The sequence below is a fragment of the Epinephelus lanceolatus genome, chromosome 10, assembly GCF_041903045.1.
Source record: "Epinephelus lanceolatus isolate andai-2023 chromosome 10, ASM4190304v1, whole genome shotgun sequence".
NCBI lineage: Eukaryota > Metazoa > Chordata > Actinopteri > Perciformes > Serranidae > Epinephelus > Epinephelus lanceolatus.
In genome coordinates, this window is record NC_135743.1 from 964,689 (window position 1) to 981,889 (window position 17,201).

The window sequence follows — 17,201 nt, forward strand, 5'->3', positions numbered from 1 at the left end:
CTGGTTTTACACGACAAAGACTGAAAATCAACACACAGCAGACTCATCCTTATTCAACAGTCCAGTTTAGTGTTTAACTCAGGGCTCTCACACATTGTCCTGGACACAGTTCAAAGCTTTTCCAGGATTTTCAAGGACCCACGATAACGTTTGTTTTTCTTGTCCCACTCGCCCAGCGTTTTTCAAACAGATTCAGACTCCATTCAAACAGATTCAGCTCGCTAACAAACAATTGGAGACAGAACACAGGGAGGAAAGGGAGAAACATACGTGATGACATGTTAGTGCTACGTTACGTCGACAGCTACAGAAAATTAATTTACCATTACATTACATGTAGGGTTATACACAGATGACTAACAATTTTATTACACACAAAAATGATTTTTTTTTACTGATTCCATGACTCTTTCATCGTCTGGAAACCTGGAAAAGTTCTGACTTTTCCAGGTTTTCCAGGACCGAGGGAACTCTCTTTACTGCTAAAATATTCTTTTCTTTGTGTGAGACATCACATAGAGAAAAGTCAGATCATCTACTGAGTTGTCTATCAAGTTGTTTTAAAGTTTTACTCTGCAGGATTTTCATTAAATAATGGAAGACTAGTCGTGGTTGAGAGGAAGACACGTGTTGTTCTTTGGTTTTATATGATAAAGAAACTGAAAGTCAACAGACTCAGCCTTATACAACAGGCCAACATTGTCAAACAGTGTTTAACTCTCACACATTCTCCTGGACAAAAGTTCAGAATCTTTCCAGGACTTTTCAAGGACCCATAACAACTTTTTTTCTTGTCCCACCTGCCCAGCGTTTTTACAGATTCAAACTCCATTCAAACATAATTTCAGCTCACTGCTGAACATAACGTACATGATGGTAAACCAAACGACACACTGACACATTAGCGCTTCGTTACATCGACAGCTACAGAAAATTAATTTGCCGTTATGTTACATTACATGGAGGATTAACCACGGGAGACCACTGTAACAATCTTATTACACACAAAAATATTTCATGACTTTCACAAAACATTCAGGGATTTTTACTGATTCCAGGACTCTTTCATCGCCTGGAAAACTTGATCTGGAATTCTGTGACTTTTCCAGGTTTTTCACAACCAAAGGATAATAAGCAATAATGTGGAGAAAGATCAGCTCAACTATGAAGTTAAAGGAAACTGTTTTTAAAAATTCACTCTGCAGTATTTTCATTTCATTAAAAACAAACCAGTGTATAGACTCGTACAGAAATAATCTGTCTCCGTCATCACTTCTGACTCTGTTTAACCTTTTCCACCAAATCAGTTCTGGATCTTGGAACGTTGGAGTTTCACCAGTTTAGAGTGAAACTATTGTGATTGAGGATGTTTTTATCTGTGAACTTTTGTTCTGTCAGGGACCGTTTGTAATTTATGAGGGGAGGTACAGAGAGAGGGAGACATGTCAGATCATTTTAAGCACTGAAAAGGGATTAATGTTTGTTATTCTGGCTGAAGGGAAAAGCACTCACATTTTTATGGCTGTATTTCGTATTAATTTCGCTGCCAATTTTTAAAGAAAAAATGCTTTCCAAATTTTGACAATATTTTTTGGAGATAGATTTTGGCATTTAAAAATTAGAAAGGCATGTGTTCCAATTATCATTGGATTTTCAAATATCTGACGGTGCTGGGACACATCATGTGTGACAAACACCTCCATGAAAAAACAGTAAGAAATAATACTAAATAATATAATACATAGTGATGTTTCATCAGAATCACTTTATTCTATATCTCATTTAAAATTTGGCCAAAAATAAATTGTTTGGACAACAAGAGTGAAAAACGAGACTTTCTCCAGCTCCAACTTTTAACTTTCAAACATCAAAGGCTAAGTTTTAAAAATCTAATAACTCATTTATGGTTGAGGGAGGGTCACTCAGGGACGGTTAGGGAAAATTATTTGGCTCTTTAGGGTGTTTTGGTGGAACTTTGTGCACATGGGGAGGCGACTGTCATCAATATGGCTCTGCAAAAGAAAACGTCATAAAAACATGAGTAGTCATGTGTCACTGTGTGATTCAACTTTCAGTGATTAAAAAAAGAAAATTTAAAATAAGTTTTTTATCCAAAAAGAAGAAGCATGGACCAACGATCAGTGAGATGATTCTCCTCCATCCCCTCTCTCTAACCTGTAGAAGAGACACGCCCACTGATGTCATCACAGTCTGCACCTTCAGGTCAAAGAAAACCTGCAGCTTTTAAGTTCCAGCTGAGAAACAACTTTTTGAACTGTGAACCAGTTTTGTTTTGGTCAAAATGCTTTGATCGGTGCAGGGATTGAAAAAGTTCCACGCTAGTGTAAAAGTGTGTGGCGGTGTGTTTATCTGCAGAGACTCCGCCCTCTGCCTCGCTCCTCTTACACTGTGTTCGGGACATGTGAACCCCCGACACTGCTCAGGTGACGTTGGGGCTGTGAGAAAGGTAGCGACCAGGTGCCAGACTGTAAACAGAAGGCTTCTGAGACACAGCGCGGGAAACAAAATGCAAATATATGGAGGAGAAGCACCAGATGAGAGAGGCTGACCTTCACTGGCAAGCGTGTTTCCAAACTGAGAGTCCTGCAGAGTTTACATTTTATTATCAAGAACTAATGAGAGTCAACACTTCCTGAGACTAAACATGACATCAGCATCTTTTGATTTATTCTAAAATGAGCTAAATAAAAACAAAAGTTCATAATGTGGAGACAGATTTGTGTCGTTAATATTTTTGTAAACAGAAAAACAATCTGTTCATTAATTTGTTATCTGTAAATACAAAACACTTTCTAATGATACAAAAAACTGTAAACTTTATAAAGTATTGCAAATAGATCTGCAGCAGATCTGTGCCAATATTATTTGTGCCAACAGATCAACATGTGTGTTAATGTGTAATGTGTAAATATAAAACTAAATATACATAAAAAAAACTCCAAAAACTCACAAAAATATTTTGCAAATATAAAAAAATTCTACAAATACACAAATTCAAAAATAAAAATTAAAAAAAAAAATCTGCAAACGCAGAATTGAGATTCACAAATATGTTTGTCAGCTGTAAATGTATTTATAAATAAATTACATGTATTCACAGGTTTCTTTTTTAAATGTGTGGGGCCTGTTGTATTTGCAGATCTGCTCTACATCTGCAGAATAGTTTTTTGATTTACAGATCTTTTTTGTATCTTTTGGGTGTTTTATATGTACAGGTGACACAGTAACACACAGATCGTCCATGTGTCCACACAAACAGCACTGAGACAAATCCTTCTCTGTATCATAATAATAAAAATATTGCTGTCAAAATATTTTCTCAGAGACACGTCTCTCTTCTTCTAAAAAACTTTGGCTACGTTAGAGTTTAAATTAATCAGCAGTAACAGTTAGTTAATATCACAGTGAACATGACTCACACACCAACACGTGACCAACATGGCTGCAGGCGTCAGTCCCAACACTTGGCCAGCGTCGCACCATCAGGCTGTGAAGTAGCATCACACACAAACCACCTGCTGAGTCGACCATGTGAGGAGTCACATGACTGAACCAACGTGTCTGCAGAGTCTCTTTTTAACATTTCACGCTTGTTTCCTGTTGGTGGAAACAAACACAGCGATGGGCCACATGTAATGTTTCATACTCTACAGCAGTGATGCTCAACCTGCAGTCTGTGGGCCACATCTGGCCTCTGACAGGGCGCCGCTGACCCGACGACCTTTTTCTGATTCACAGCAAAAGCAAAGTGATTCACACTGGGGACTGTGTGTCTCATACTTTGGGTGGAGATAAGGTGCCAGAGTGCTTAAAGAGCATCAGAATGAATGGGGCGTCAGTGGCTTAGTGGTAGAGCAGACGCCCCATATACAAGGCTGTTGCCGCAGCGGCCCGGGTTCGAATCCAGTCTGTGGCCCTTTGCTGCATGTCATCCCCCCTCTCTCTCCCTCTTTCACACTTACCTGTCCTGTCCATTAAAGGCAAAATGGCCAAAAAAAATCTTGCAATGGGGCCCCTTATCTCCTGTCATTTTACAAAAGTGGCCCCCAGACACAGGGAGTTGAGCACCCCTGATCTTCAGTGTGTCAACACATAAATACAAAGGACTCACAAAGTGCAATATCCATTTAAAAACCTGCTAAAAAAACAAAGTCTGTATCAAAAAGACTTTTCAGTTTCAGGTCCAGAGAGCAGCAGGAGGATCAGTGGAGATCTGGAGTTCACACCCTGCAGCCAACACGTCTTTAATGATCAGCAGGAACAACATGTCACAGCTGGAAGATCTCATCTTCCCGGTCTCTCAGTTTGGTGAGTTTGGTGATGGTGAGGGGTACGGCCACATGTGACGCCTGCTGCTGCTGCTGCGCTCTGGAAGATAACATGGCACTCTGTGACCTTGTGAGCGGCCGCCGGTCTGATGTCCTGCTGGTGCAGGCTGCTTCGAGGGCGGCAACCCTGCGAAGAATAAACAGATGAGGAGATACGGTAAATATGAAGATATGAGTCACAGTCAGCCTGAATCATCTCTGGCAGCTTTGACAGAACGCCTCCCGTGATAAGAGGACGCGTCCTGCTACGATATCAAACAGGTTTCCACTGAAGTGTTTTCATGTTCAATCTGCTCTGACAAGTTAATTATCAGTCAAACATTTGGTGCCAAAGTCGTTGGAAGTGGTTCATAAGAACGAAAAGTCAAAGTCAGATGGGTGTGTCCCGTTTGACTTGTTATCAAATATTAAAATGATGCACACCAGCGGTTGCAGTAAATGCACATCACTGGCTGCAGACTTGAAACAGGGTTCACAACATTTTTAAGGACAATATTTCAAAGTGTTTTCAAGACTTTTCAAGGATTAAAAGCTCCACGACCGTTCACACTGTGTAACACAAATTCTGCTCCATCTCAAAAATGTTGAACAATTTAAAGGTGGTGGTGTGGAAACTTTAAACTTTAAAGTCGTACTGTCACAACATTATTTTTCGCTCAAACATGTTGGATTCAGTTCAAATTCTAAGTAGCCGGCAAACAAGGAGGAAGTGAAAACATGCGAAGGTAAACTTAACGTTGTCACGCATCGACACATATTAGAGCTACAGGAAATAAATGTGGCGCTATGTTACGTTAGGTGAAAGCTAATCCAAGGAGAGGATCACTGTAACAATTCATTTCATTACATACAATAAAATAATTTGGCTTTATCAAAACTATCAAGGATTTTTACTAAGTCTGACTTTCCCAGACCTGGAAAATGAGTCTGTAAATTTCCATGACCTCTCCAGGTTTTCCTGAGTGAGAGCAGGTACACAGCTTCACACTCTGGCTCCATTTCTCTATAGTTCAGATGACGTCTCGTCCCTCGGGCCTTCGTCAGAGTCATTCATGACTGTTGATCTTCAAGTCGCCTGCAGGCTGAGACCTCGTCTGAATTACCGGGAGACACCATTCTTCTTTCCTTCTTTCAGGTGTTTGATTTGGGAGTGACATGAAAGTAAACAAACGGTGGCATGCAAATCTTTTTAATTGGAGCTGGATTTAGTCTCATCCTTGTGTGTTTGACGATCGTACTTCCTGTCTGTTGTCTTTTATTTCTATTAAACTGTAAGCAGTGTTCTGTCTGCACCAGGTCTTATTTGGAAAAGAGGTTTCCATCTCGAGGGACTTCCTGTTAAATAAAGGTTCAGTGAAAGTTAAATATATGGAATATGTTAACATTTGGAATGTAAAACAGGACAGAAGCAACTAAAATGGCAACTCCTTTAAAACAACCTGTTCAAGGCTGAAATATCACTCCGTTATGCTGCCTCGCTGATCTGTTTAAAAGGTACGATCACAGAATCAGGGGACGGAGTTAGTTTGCCTTTAAGTCGCCATGGAAGGTAGCAAAAGCACCGACTTTATGTCTGTATAAAAGGGACAGCCAACAGGACGGGTGGGACACTTATGTCGGTGATCCAGCACAGGAGATTTAAAAAGTAGCTCAAGTAACTCAAAGAAGAAGAGCAGCAGCTGATAGCAGTTAGCAGCTAACTCATCATTGAGGTCCAGGAGCTCCTTACCCTCCAAGCAGAGGACGAGATCAGCCGCCATACAACAGGGACACTAAATGATTGTTACTGACATGTGATGTCATTGTTATTGTTTATAAAGTGCTGCTGACATGTACAGTACAGGCCAAAAGTTTGGACACACCTTCTCATTCAATGCGTTTTCTTTATTTTCATGACTATTTACATTGTAGATTCTCACTGAAGGCATCAGAACTATGAATGAACACATGTGGAGTTATGTACTTAACAAAAAAAGGTGAAATAACTGAAAACATGTTTTATATTCTAGTTTCTTCAAAATAGCCACCCTTTGCTCTGATTACTGCTTTGCACACTCTTGGCATTCTCTCCATGAGCTTCAAGAGGTAGTCACCTGAAATGGTTTCCACTTCACAGGTGTGCCTTATCAGGGTTAATTAGTGGAATTTCTTGCTTTATCAATGGGGTTGGGACCATCAGTTGTGTTGTGCAGAAGTCAGGTTAATACACAGCCGACAGCCCTATTGGACAACTGTTAAAATTCATATTATGGCAAGAACCAATCAGCTAACTAAAGAAAAACGAGTGGCCATCATTACTTTAAGAAATGAAGGTCAGTCAGTCCGGAAAATTGCAAAAACATTAAATGTGTCCCCAAGTGGAGTCGCAAAAACCATCAAGCGCTACAACGAAACTGGCACACATGAGGACCGACCCAGGAAAGGAAGACCAAGAGTCACCTCTGCTTCTGAGGATAAGTTCATCCGAGTCACCAGCCTCAGAAATGGCAAGTTAACAGCAGCTCAGATCACAGACCAGATGAATGCCACACAGAGTTCTAGCAGCAGACCCATCTCTAGAACAACTGTTAAGAGGAGACTGCGCCAATCAGGCCTTCATGGTCAAATAGCTGCTAGGAAACCACTGCTAAGGAGAGGCAACAAGCAGAAGAGATTTGTTTGGGCCAAGAAACACAAGGAATGGACATTAGACCAGTGGAAATCTGTGCTTTGGTCTGATGAGTCCAAATTTGAGATCTTTGGTTCCAACCGCCGTGTCTTTGTGAGATGCAGAAAAGGTGAACGGATGGATTCCACATGCCTGGTTCCCACTGTGAAGCATGGAGGAGGAGGTGTGATGGTGTGGGGGTGTTCTGCTGGTGACACTGTTGGGGATTTATTCAAAATTGAAGGCACACTGAACCAGCATGGCTACCACAGCATCCTGCAGCGACATGCCATCCCATCCGGTTTGCGTTTAGTTGGACGATCATTTATTTTTCAACAGGACAATGACCCCAAACACACCTCCAGGCTGTGTAAGGGCTATTTGACCAAGAAGGAGAGTGATGGAGTGCTGCGGCAGATGACCTGGCCTCCACAGTCACCGGACCTGAACCCAATCGAGATGGTTTGGGGTGAGCTGGACCGCAGAGTGAAGGCAAAGGGGCCAACAAGTGCTAAACACCTCTGGGAACTCCTTCAAGACTGTTGGAAAACCATTTCAGGTGACTACCTCTTGAAGCTCATGGAGAGAATGCCAAGAGTGTGCAAAGCAGTAATCAGAGCAAAGGGTGGCTATTTTGAAGAAACTAGAATATAAAACATGTTTTCAGTTATTTCACCTTTTTTTGTTAAGTACATAACTCCACATGTGTTCATTCATAGTTTTGATGCCTTCAGTGAGAATCTACAATGTAAATAGTCATGAAAATAAAGAAAACGCATTGAATGAGAAGGTGTGTCCAAACTTTTGGCCTGTACTGTATGTTATATGTCACACTAGAGGCTGACGCTGTTGTGTTACATGTCACGCCTCTTTTGACTCTGTGATGTCATCATGCTGTGTGACATCACACACTGGAGCAACATGATGCCGCTGTGGTTTGGTTCTGTGTGAAAATGTAAAGGTGGTGTAAAGACGGGACCTCGTGGCGACTCTGTAGCGCCATCTGTGTGTAAAAAGAGGCTGATGTCACACCACAAACACGGAGCATGTCTGTCTGAGGTGAAGACGCAGGCAGTGAGAGTCATGCGGTCGTACCTTTTCTCTGCCTCCTGACAGCCTCTGACAGCAGCCTGCTTGGACTGACTTATCAACCCGTCCAACCTCTTCAGAAAGTCCCCTGGTGTGAGGTCACACATCCTGTCATTGTCGTCATTCTGCTTCCTGTCAGAGGAGCTCCCTGTGCGTCTGTTTGGAGCCGAAGCAAAGCCGTCACTGTCGTCTTCACTGTCTTCTTCATCTAAATCCACGCCGTTACTGCAGCGCTCCGGATCTGACAGCACGGGGATCGACAAGGACTTCTTGAGGAAGATGGAGTCGTTGGTGTACAGCCTGTTGGCTCGTTTGATCTGCTCCATCTGAAACAGAAGACGATCCGTCAGATCTTGATTTCACCTGAAGGCAGTGTCAGTTCAGTCTAAAAAGTTGGCTGAATCTTCATGTTACTGAAATCAGGAGCAGGACGGCGCTCCAATCAAACTGTCACGGTCCTGTGTTTGTTATTTTGGCTGGGGGGGGGGGGGGGGGGGGGGAATGGGCATACACATTTAAATGGTTGTATTCTGTATTTATTTCACTGCCAATTCTTTAAAGAAAACATGCCTTCCAAATTTGGTGAGAAATTTTTCCATTTAAAAAAACAAATCAAAAAGCATAAGGAGAACATGTTTCCTTTGAAAATCAAAGAAAGTGCCAGTTCTTAAAGAAAACATGTCCTCCAAATTTAGTGGTAATTTCTAGTTATTTATTTTTGGTGATTTTCAAAGATATCGTTCCTTCCAAACCGGCTGAAAGCAAATGTTCTTTAAAAACTGCCCAAACATTCACCATTGATCACAGCCAGAAGCTGTAAAACAGACTCCACTGCTTTTATTTGCAAACTTTAGTTCACAAATTAAGATTTTTGCACATGAACCATATGAAACCAAAGAAGAGCAGCTGAAACTGAGCTGAAAAATATTAACTGGAAACTATTTTGCTGACTGTCATTATTCATGAAAAAAATAAATAAGTGCTGGCTTTTCAAATATGAGGATCTATTTATTTATTTTTTATTCATTACATTTATTTCAACTTTTCTTTTTATTTAAATGTTCAGCTTCCTTATTTCATTTAAACAACTTGTCATTTGAGATTTAAAGTAAAATGTTTCTATGTTTAGAGAAAAATGGTGCGTTGATATTTGGTATAAACCTACATTAGGAACTTCCTGTCTCATAACGAACAGCTCCAGTGTGGAACCTGATGTGAGGAATAATTCAAACAGAAGCACAGTTGCACTCAGGAAGGTTCCCGTCAGCCTCAGAGTCTGAGAGGTTTCATGACAGACTCTGATTGATGAGCTGAAACTGAGAATGAGCTTCATTTCATGTTTTACTGTCCTGAATATGAAGACGAGGAGAGAGACACACTGCTCAGTTTTACTGTTAATATATTAACACATTTCCCTGATTGAACTTAAACATACTTTTACTTTAGTAACACTTCTAATGCAGAGCTCTTACAGGTAACAGAGCATTTTTACAGTGTGGTATTAGTTACTTTTACTGAATCTGAGGACTTCCTCCACACACACACACACACACACACACACACACACACACACACAACTTACGACATCACATTTATATGTTAATTAATCATTCATTCATTCATTCATTCATTCATTCGTTTGCCATGACAGCTTGTCCTCATGCAGGGTCACAGGTGTGCTGGAGTCTATCCCAGCTGTCATTGGGCGAGAGGCGGGTTCACCTGAGACAGGTCGTCACATTATCACAGGACTTATTGATTATATTTTGTATTAATGATCTGAAGCTGCAAAGTAACTAAAGGTGTCAGTAACTGTAGTGGAGTAGAAGTATGAAGGAGGAATACAGTGAAGTACAGGTACTTTAAAACTGTACTTGAGTGCAGTACTTGAGGAGAAGTACTTAGATAGAGAGTTGTGATAAACTGTATTTGAGATCTCCACATTAAGTTAATGAACACAGAGAGAGTCTGCAGATGAGCTCAAATTAATGACTAAACATAAATATAAATATAAGTATAAATATAAATATAAGTATAGCTATAGATATAAATATAAACATAAGTATAGCTATAGAGAGCCAGTCTTCAGAGCTCTTCACTCACCGTCACTCCGTATTTGAGCGCCAGGCCTTGGAGCGTCTCTCCGGGCTGAATCTTGTGTTCGATCCGCCTCTGGTGAACCGGAGAGCGGGGAGACCGGACCAAACTGCCGTAAGACCTGGTGCGGCTCCCGCGGAGGAGGCCGTTCCCCCCGGACTGTACCGGCTCTCGCTCCCCGGACATGGTGCTGGAGCACGCGGCTGAAGTTACCGATCAAACGGCGGCAAAGTTCCGTCACCGGGAAACTTTAATGTTGTTTACATCATGAGAATAAAGCTGACGTCACACACGGACGCGTTACAGTCCTGGGCTAGCAGCTTAGTTAGCATGTTAGCTTTGTTTTGAACTAATTAACAGTGACGCTCGTTTGTTTTAACGAGAGTCGGACCGGAGCTCATTAACACTTCCGGTTCCGTCACGGTTACTAAGTGACTTCAAACAGTTTCACCTACCGGCTCGGTGTCACACCGACACACCGACACACTGAGGAAGAGGAGCTGGGCAACTTGTTGATGTGTCAGCTGTCTGTCTGTCTGTCTGCTGGGACCTGTTGCCATGGCTGCCGTGTCCCATGAGGCGTCACATGCGCTGCATTCACGACCATCGGAATAACTGCTTCCGTCTTCTTCTTCTTTGGTTTAAATGGAGGTTGGCATCCTATAAGTTGCCTTACCGCCACCCAGTGGACACGAAGGTATCATGGAGGATCAGATCTGCCGTAAGAATAAAATAAAATAAAATAAAATAACCGAAGTTATAAAAAAAAATTTAGAAATAAAAGTCTCAATTATCTTATAATCATGCAGGTTTATTCTGAAATATATATATATATATACACACACACACACACATATATATATATATATATATATATATATATATATATATATATATATATGCACAGAAATATAAAAATAAAAATACTTTGGAATATTTGGATTTTTTGTCATAAAATGGATCGTACACATGATGCGGTTTTTTTTGCGCATAAGATATGATAAGATAAGATACGCCTTTATTGATCCCACAATTGAGAAAGAGTCAGATTAAAGATTTTAAAATTTAAACTAAAAAAAAACGTGTCTCATGAAGAAGAGTTATTTTGAAATATACCAACCACAGATGGCTTAGTACAAACAGTAAGTGTCAAACAGTATTGTCAGTCAGCATGCTCCCAGTTTGAAGAGGCAGGCTGGAGTCCAACAAGGAGGTTCAGTAACATAAAAAATGCAGCCATCTCTTTAATGCCAGACTCCACTGAGAAAACCAGTGATTTAACATCAGGAGTCTGGCTCTGAAGAGAGATATATAATTGTTGCAATTTCAAACAAAAAATATTAAAAAAAAATTAGATTAACAAATAGAGTCATAAATTCCAGTGTGTGTATATGGATATTTGTTTGGGATTCTGGGGTACATAGAATATACATATATTTAGTTTTGTGTCTCTCATATTCATGGTATAAATCTAGAGAGGAAAGTATTAACGTAAAAAGTGAAGGTGCAATAAGTGTACATCTTTTCACTCAGCAAAACTCGCTTTGGTTTGTTACTGCTTCAAAAGGAATTCATTATCATTGCTACTATTGTTTTAATGTATTTTCTTGTGTGCACGTTAAGTTGTAGAAGTTGGAAAATACCTAAATAAGCTGAACTCAATTAAATTATAATTCTCTATACTTTACATCAGAGCAACTGTACCGGAACACAATTTATTCCCGGGGATCGATGAATTATTTCTGATTTTCAGAGAGGACTCTGATATTTCCCATTTTCCCCTGGGCCCGGGAACGCAGCATTGCTACCCGGATTAGCTTGTGGTTGCTGTGAAGCAGCTAACCGGCTAAGCTAACCTGTTACTAACTAGAGTTTAAAGGTAATTACCCGTCATAATAATCATGTCTTTTAAAAGAGAAGGTGACGACACGAGTCAGCTGAGCATCCTGAAGGTAACATTCACCTTTTTACTTTCTCGAGAAGGAACTTCCGCTCAGTTTAACAGTGTTGTTGTGGTTAGCATCCTGCTAGCTCACCAAGCTAACTGCTACTGTGTGAGCTGCATCTTTGAAACTATTAAATTAAAAGTTTATTAACTCTTTGTTGTCTCGTGTTTCAGAAACGGCGCGTGGCAGATCTGCTGTCTCATTTTATTCCAGAAGATGAAGCAGCTCTGATGAAGAACGGAAGGTGAAGTGAAGTCATGATAAACTCTGACATGTCGAGTCTCTCTGTGGCTGTTGAAGGTTTTAACTCTTCATTAAACAACATCCTGACATGAAGGTTAGACTCACAGTTTGTCCATCGTGTGCTCACACAGGTACACCTGCCTCGTGTGCTCCTACCGTCCCGTGTTTGACACTGTGGACACACTGACTGTCCACAGGAACGGAAAGAGACATCTGGAAGGTGAGACACTGATGAGGAGACTCTTGTTCATCATGTTGAAGCAGTTATTTAGGAGGAAAGTGTTCAGGTGGCAGGTTGATTCTCTCACAAGATTACCTACTGTGTCTCTCAAATAATCAGCTTTTTGTTTGGATAATTTACCTCTTGAGAAAAATAAAATATTTACTGGAGGAAATATCTGGACTTGAGATCCTGAAATCACTTTATCACAGTGACACAAAAATCATCTTAAAATCTATACTATGCAACCCTGAAGTGGGGTTGTTTGAGGTATTGATCCACAGTCAGTGTGTCACCTTCAGTGGGTGGTGGTCAGCACGCCCCCACTTTGGAGAAGCAGACTGGAGTCTGACACAGAAGTGAAGCAGTCTGCTGCTGTGGACGAGGTCAGCAGCAAAATGTGTTTTAGACACCTAAAAACGTCCCAAACTCAGTGTCGGTGTCAGTGTTCGCTCTGCTCAGAGTATTTTCACCACTGTACCTACATGGCAAATTGTGATTTGTGATATTGGGCTTTATAAATAAAATTGATTGATTGATTGATTGATTGACATGTGAGACAGCATGTTCTGACAGGACAGCCATTAAAGGCTTCAGTCCCCCGTCTGTTCTCTCGTATCAGCCAGACTCCATTGACAGAAACAGTAATTTAAGCTCCCTGACACAGGAGCTGCCGCCATCAGTAATATAGTTTGTGTTACTGTGTGACGTCACCAAAGTCACACAGTAACACAAAGTAACACACTGATGGAGGCAGCAGTCGACCAGCAGCTCCTGAGTTCACTCATGTTAAATTAGTGGTTTTCTCAATGGAGTCTGGCTCTGAAGAGAGAGATATAACTGCTTCATTTTCCAGTTGGAAATCACTGTCTGACATTAATGTAAACCACTGAAAGTACTCTCAGTACAGAGTACACTTTAACTGATATTAATATTTTATGTGGGACCTTTATAGCTGGCTGTAATATCCTTTGTTGCTGACCTCGTCCACTGATAGTACAGTGCTTTGTTTCCATGTCAGACTCTAGTCTGCTGCTCCAAACTGGGAGACATGTGCCTGACATCTGCTGTAGGTAATATACTGACTATAAGTCCCTCACACAGACCCCCCCTTCATAAAACTGAACTGTCCCTTTGATGTAACTATAAATGGTTTAGAAAATACATTAATATTTGTTATGTTGTACGTCTTCAGGTTTGAAAGCGTTCTATGGGAAAAAAGCACGGCTGAAGAATGAAGTAACAAAAAGGCAACATGAGAAGTACGTCCAGAGTGAAGACACAGGACAGGTAGGTGACTGTGACAGTCAGGTGTGTCTCCATGCTGCTCTGTTGACTCCTATAAGCAAACAGAATCTCATCGCTCAGTGACTTCTCATCAGGAAAAACAACGTGAGCTAAACAAACCTCGTCTTTGACCAACTGTTGTATTGTTGTGTTGTTGTCATCGTGCGGTGCCCCTGTGACTGCCGTGTGACCCGACGATAACATCCTGATAACAGTTTAAGTTGGTGTCTGTTGTGAAGAGATAAACAACAGTGACGTCTGAGTGAACTCTTCAACTGTTTCACACACAGCGTCTCGTTGTGTTTTTAGGAGCCGTCCCGTTCTGCTCCTTTACTGGAACAAACACGCAAACTGACACATCACGCTCTGTTGAAGACTGTACCGTATAACAGCTGCCATACCAAAACCAGGTGGGTCACATGGTTGTATCATATACAGTGTCCAATACATGTTTAAAAACACAGTATGAATCATAAATCTGTTTTATTTTCAAGTACAAAATCTGACAAAGGTTTGCTGAGAATCGTCTCAGATCCCGCCGTCACCTCTTGCAGCAGAACAGCATCAGAACAAGAACGATCCTGTCAGGAAACTGAAGCTTCAAACGTTTCATCACAGAACAGCTCCAGTGGCTGCGCAGCAGGTAAAGTCTGTCACAGGAAGTGTTGATGATGCACAGAGAGCCTTTCTCTGACTGAGCTTTAACTGTGGACGTGTTTCGTCTCCTGCAGCCGGCGAAGGTTCACGTCCATCAGCAGACATGAGGGAAGCTGCAGAGCCTCTAACAGCCCAGAGGAGACGAGAGCTGGAACACTACCTCAAACTGAAAAGGTTCAGGACGTCTTCATGTTCGTCAGGCTGAAGTTGTGTCAGCTCAGTTTATGTGACTGAACTCATGCTCTCCATCTTTGCTGTGTTTCTCAGTGACGGGTGGCTGCAGGACCGGAGCGGCCGCTGGGTGAAAGATGAGAATGTGGAGTTTGATTCAGACGAGGAGGAGGAGCCTCCTTCACTCACTCCTCCACCCTCAGGTCACTGACACTGTGGGAAACACAGATGAACTTGTACCACAGTGGTGCGTCAGAGGCCACGCTGCTGTTTGAAACAGCGAGAACTCTTTATACAGATCTGCAACACATCAACTTCACACTGAATTCATCCACAGATTCATTTTATAGAATCAGACGCAACAGTTAAAGTCAGAAACGTGTCCTTGTATTTTTTATTATAATAAATGTTTGTTAACGGACCACTGAGCAGATTTTGACCCAAAGATTAAAAAAGAGAAAACCATTTTTGAGCAAGTCTCCTCTTGCAGCGTTTTTCTCACTCACAGAAGGATCATTGTGTTTTAATATGACTGAAACACTGTTTTCATAGTTTTAACCATCAGTTTGGGATTTTATGTTAACACTGTAAACACCAAGGTGAGGGCTGAGACCTGACAACACAGAGATAATCAATCAAACACAATCAGAGGATCAGCCGACAAGCCAACACTTTATCCAGAATATCTAAACCACTCATTACTGTATTTATTATATTTAATACCACTGTCACTGTGTGAGGTGTCTCCGGTTGAGGGGAAACATGCAGTGTGACTCCCCACTCCTCCCTCTCCCAACACAGGCCAACTACACAGTATTTATCAGATAACAAAGTTAGCAGTCACACCACCACACCACAGGGGGGGCGTCTCACACCAACTTAAACGGCCTTAATGTGCTCAAAACGGATCAAAAGGATCTCCTCAGTAACAAAGTCAATGAGTTGAACACAGTAACCTGCAGTGTCTTAAAGACAAATCTACACCCACAGTCTGAATGTGGCTTTGTTTGCAGTGACAGAGGTGAAAAAGAGGGAGGAGCTTCTGTCAGCAGCTGGACCAATCCAATGAGAGCAATCCCTTTGAATGAGCCAATCAGCAATCATCACCTGCCTTGCGTCATCCACTCACACTCCAACACATGCACACACACTGTGAGGAGAGGAGACACGTCCGACTGATCACTGCAGAAACATCCAAGTGCATCAACACTAAAATGACCTGTGTCACAACAGAGAAAAGACCGGTCGTTAAGGTGTCAGAAACAAATCACTCAGTGCACAGGAAAGCTGCTTGCACACAACTACGGCAAGTACAGCAGGTCAAACCTGAATCAGGAAGTTGCTCTGTGACCTGTGATGGATGACTGAAAGACGGTTTGGGTAATAATTTAACCCTGTTCTCAGATCTCAGCGGTTAACTTGGTGAGCACAGTGTTTCAAACCGAACTGACCAACATCAGCCTCGTGTTGTGTTCATGGACCCTCTGGGATCAGATCAGCAGATGTTAAAACTGAACAAACACTTTATAACCTACAGACTGACTGAGCCTTTTTTTAACCCTTTCAGTTGAGTCCCAGCTCTCCTCTGCTTGGACGAATCCTCCGTCAGCTTCGCTGTGAATCAGCAGCAGATCGGCCTGTTGGTGTTAATCTGGGTGGAGAAGCCACTCGCTCAGCACACTCGCTATAAATTGGATAACAGCGCCGGGGTCAGAGCGACTTAACATGGGTTAGTTTCTGATGACGCTGCTAATATGTGTGGAGAGCACGCTCACTTCATTAGTTCAGAGTTCAGCGCGTCACCATCACATGAGGAGCCACTCAATATGTTGAAGAGCTTCAATACTTGTGACCTGGCATGATGAAGATGTAATTTAATGATGGTAAACTTCTGAGGAACTCTTAACATCACGTCTGCTGTTTCAGTGACACAGCTCACACACATGTCTGACGCAAATCTGACAGGAAAACACAACACAGTAAATCTGTGTGTCACAGCGTGCACGGCTCCAACATCACAATCCTAAAACACACCTGTCTCAGTGAGCACCAACCATCAAAGAGAGAAACACTCAGAACAGACTGCAGCAACACAACGCTGACTTTTAATCATTTCAGACACCAAATGTCAGCGAAGCCTTTAAAACTGTGACCTTTAAGAAGTCTGAATATCTGCGGATCACCTGGAGCTGGAGTCAAACGTGAAGTGGAAGAAAGGAGGGAAGAGTTTGAAGAAACGAGGGGAGGTGGTGCAGGAATGGAAGCAATGCTGTGAGAATCCTCAGAGGTTAGCAGCTGTTTCTGTTCATAAATCTGTGGGTGCACACGGGTGCAGCCTCTTCAGACACCTCTTATATTTGGAACAGAGTAACTCAAGCCCAGTGGACTGGGTTTCGGCTCCCATCAGGGTGTGGGGGGTAAAAATAGGTCAGGTGCTCGAGGGAAGTCAGAGGATCAGGACTGACTTTAGGGATTAAAAGCTCTTTACATCAAGA

The 17,201-nt window shown here is 41.8% G+C and overlaps 2 protein-coding genes across 2 annotated transcripts; one reads left to right on the forward strand and one right to left on the reverse strand.

Moving 5' to 3' along the window:
• Window positions 1-59: 59 nt before the first annotated feature.
• Window positions 60-10,898, reverse strand: lysmd1 (LysM, putative peptidoglycan-binding, domain containing 1). The gene is made up of 3 exons (XM_033640469.2): window positions 10,189-10,898; window positions 8,092-8,411; window positions 60-4,476 (listed from the first exon to the last, which is right to left on the reverse strand). The coding sequence occupies exons 1-3, from the start codon at window positions 10,366-10,368 to the stop codon at window positions 4,290-4,292; spliced, it is 687 nt and encodes a 228-aa protein (XP_033496360.2). The 5' UTR covers window positions 10,369-10,898; the 3' UTR covers window positions 60-4,289.
• Window positions 10,899-11,976: 1,078 nt separating this feature from the next.
• scnm1 (sodium channel modifier 1) lies at window positions 11,977-15,171 on the forward strand. Its single transcript, XM_033640468.1, has 8 exons — window positions 11,977-12,134; window positions 12,302-12,372; window positions 12,503-12,591; window positions 13,787-13,881; window positions 14,188-14,288; window positions 14,373-14,521; window positions 14,610-14,709; window positions 14,803-15,171. Exons 1-8 carry the CDS (start codon window positions 12,084-12,086, stop codon window positions 14,915-14,917), a joined length of 771 nt encoding a protein of 256 aa, XP_033496359.1. The 5' UTR covers window positions 11,977-12,083; the 3' UTR covers window positions 14,918-15,171.
• The last annotated feature ends 2,030 nt before the right edge of the window (window positions 15,172-17,201 follow it).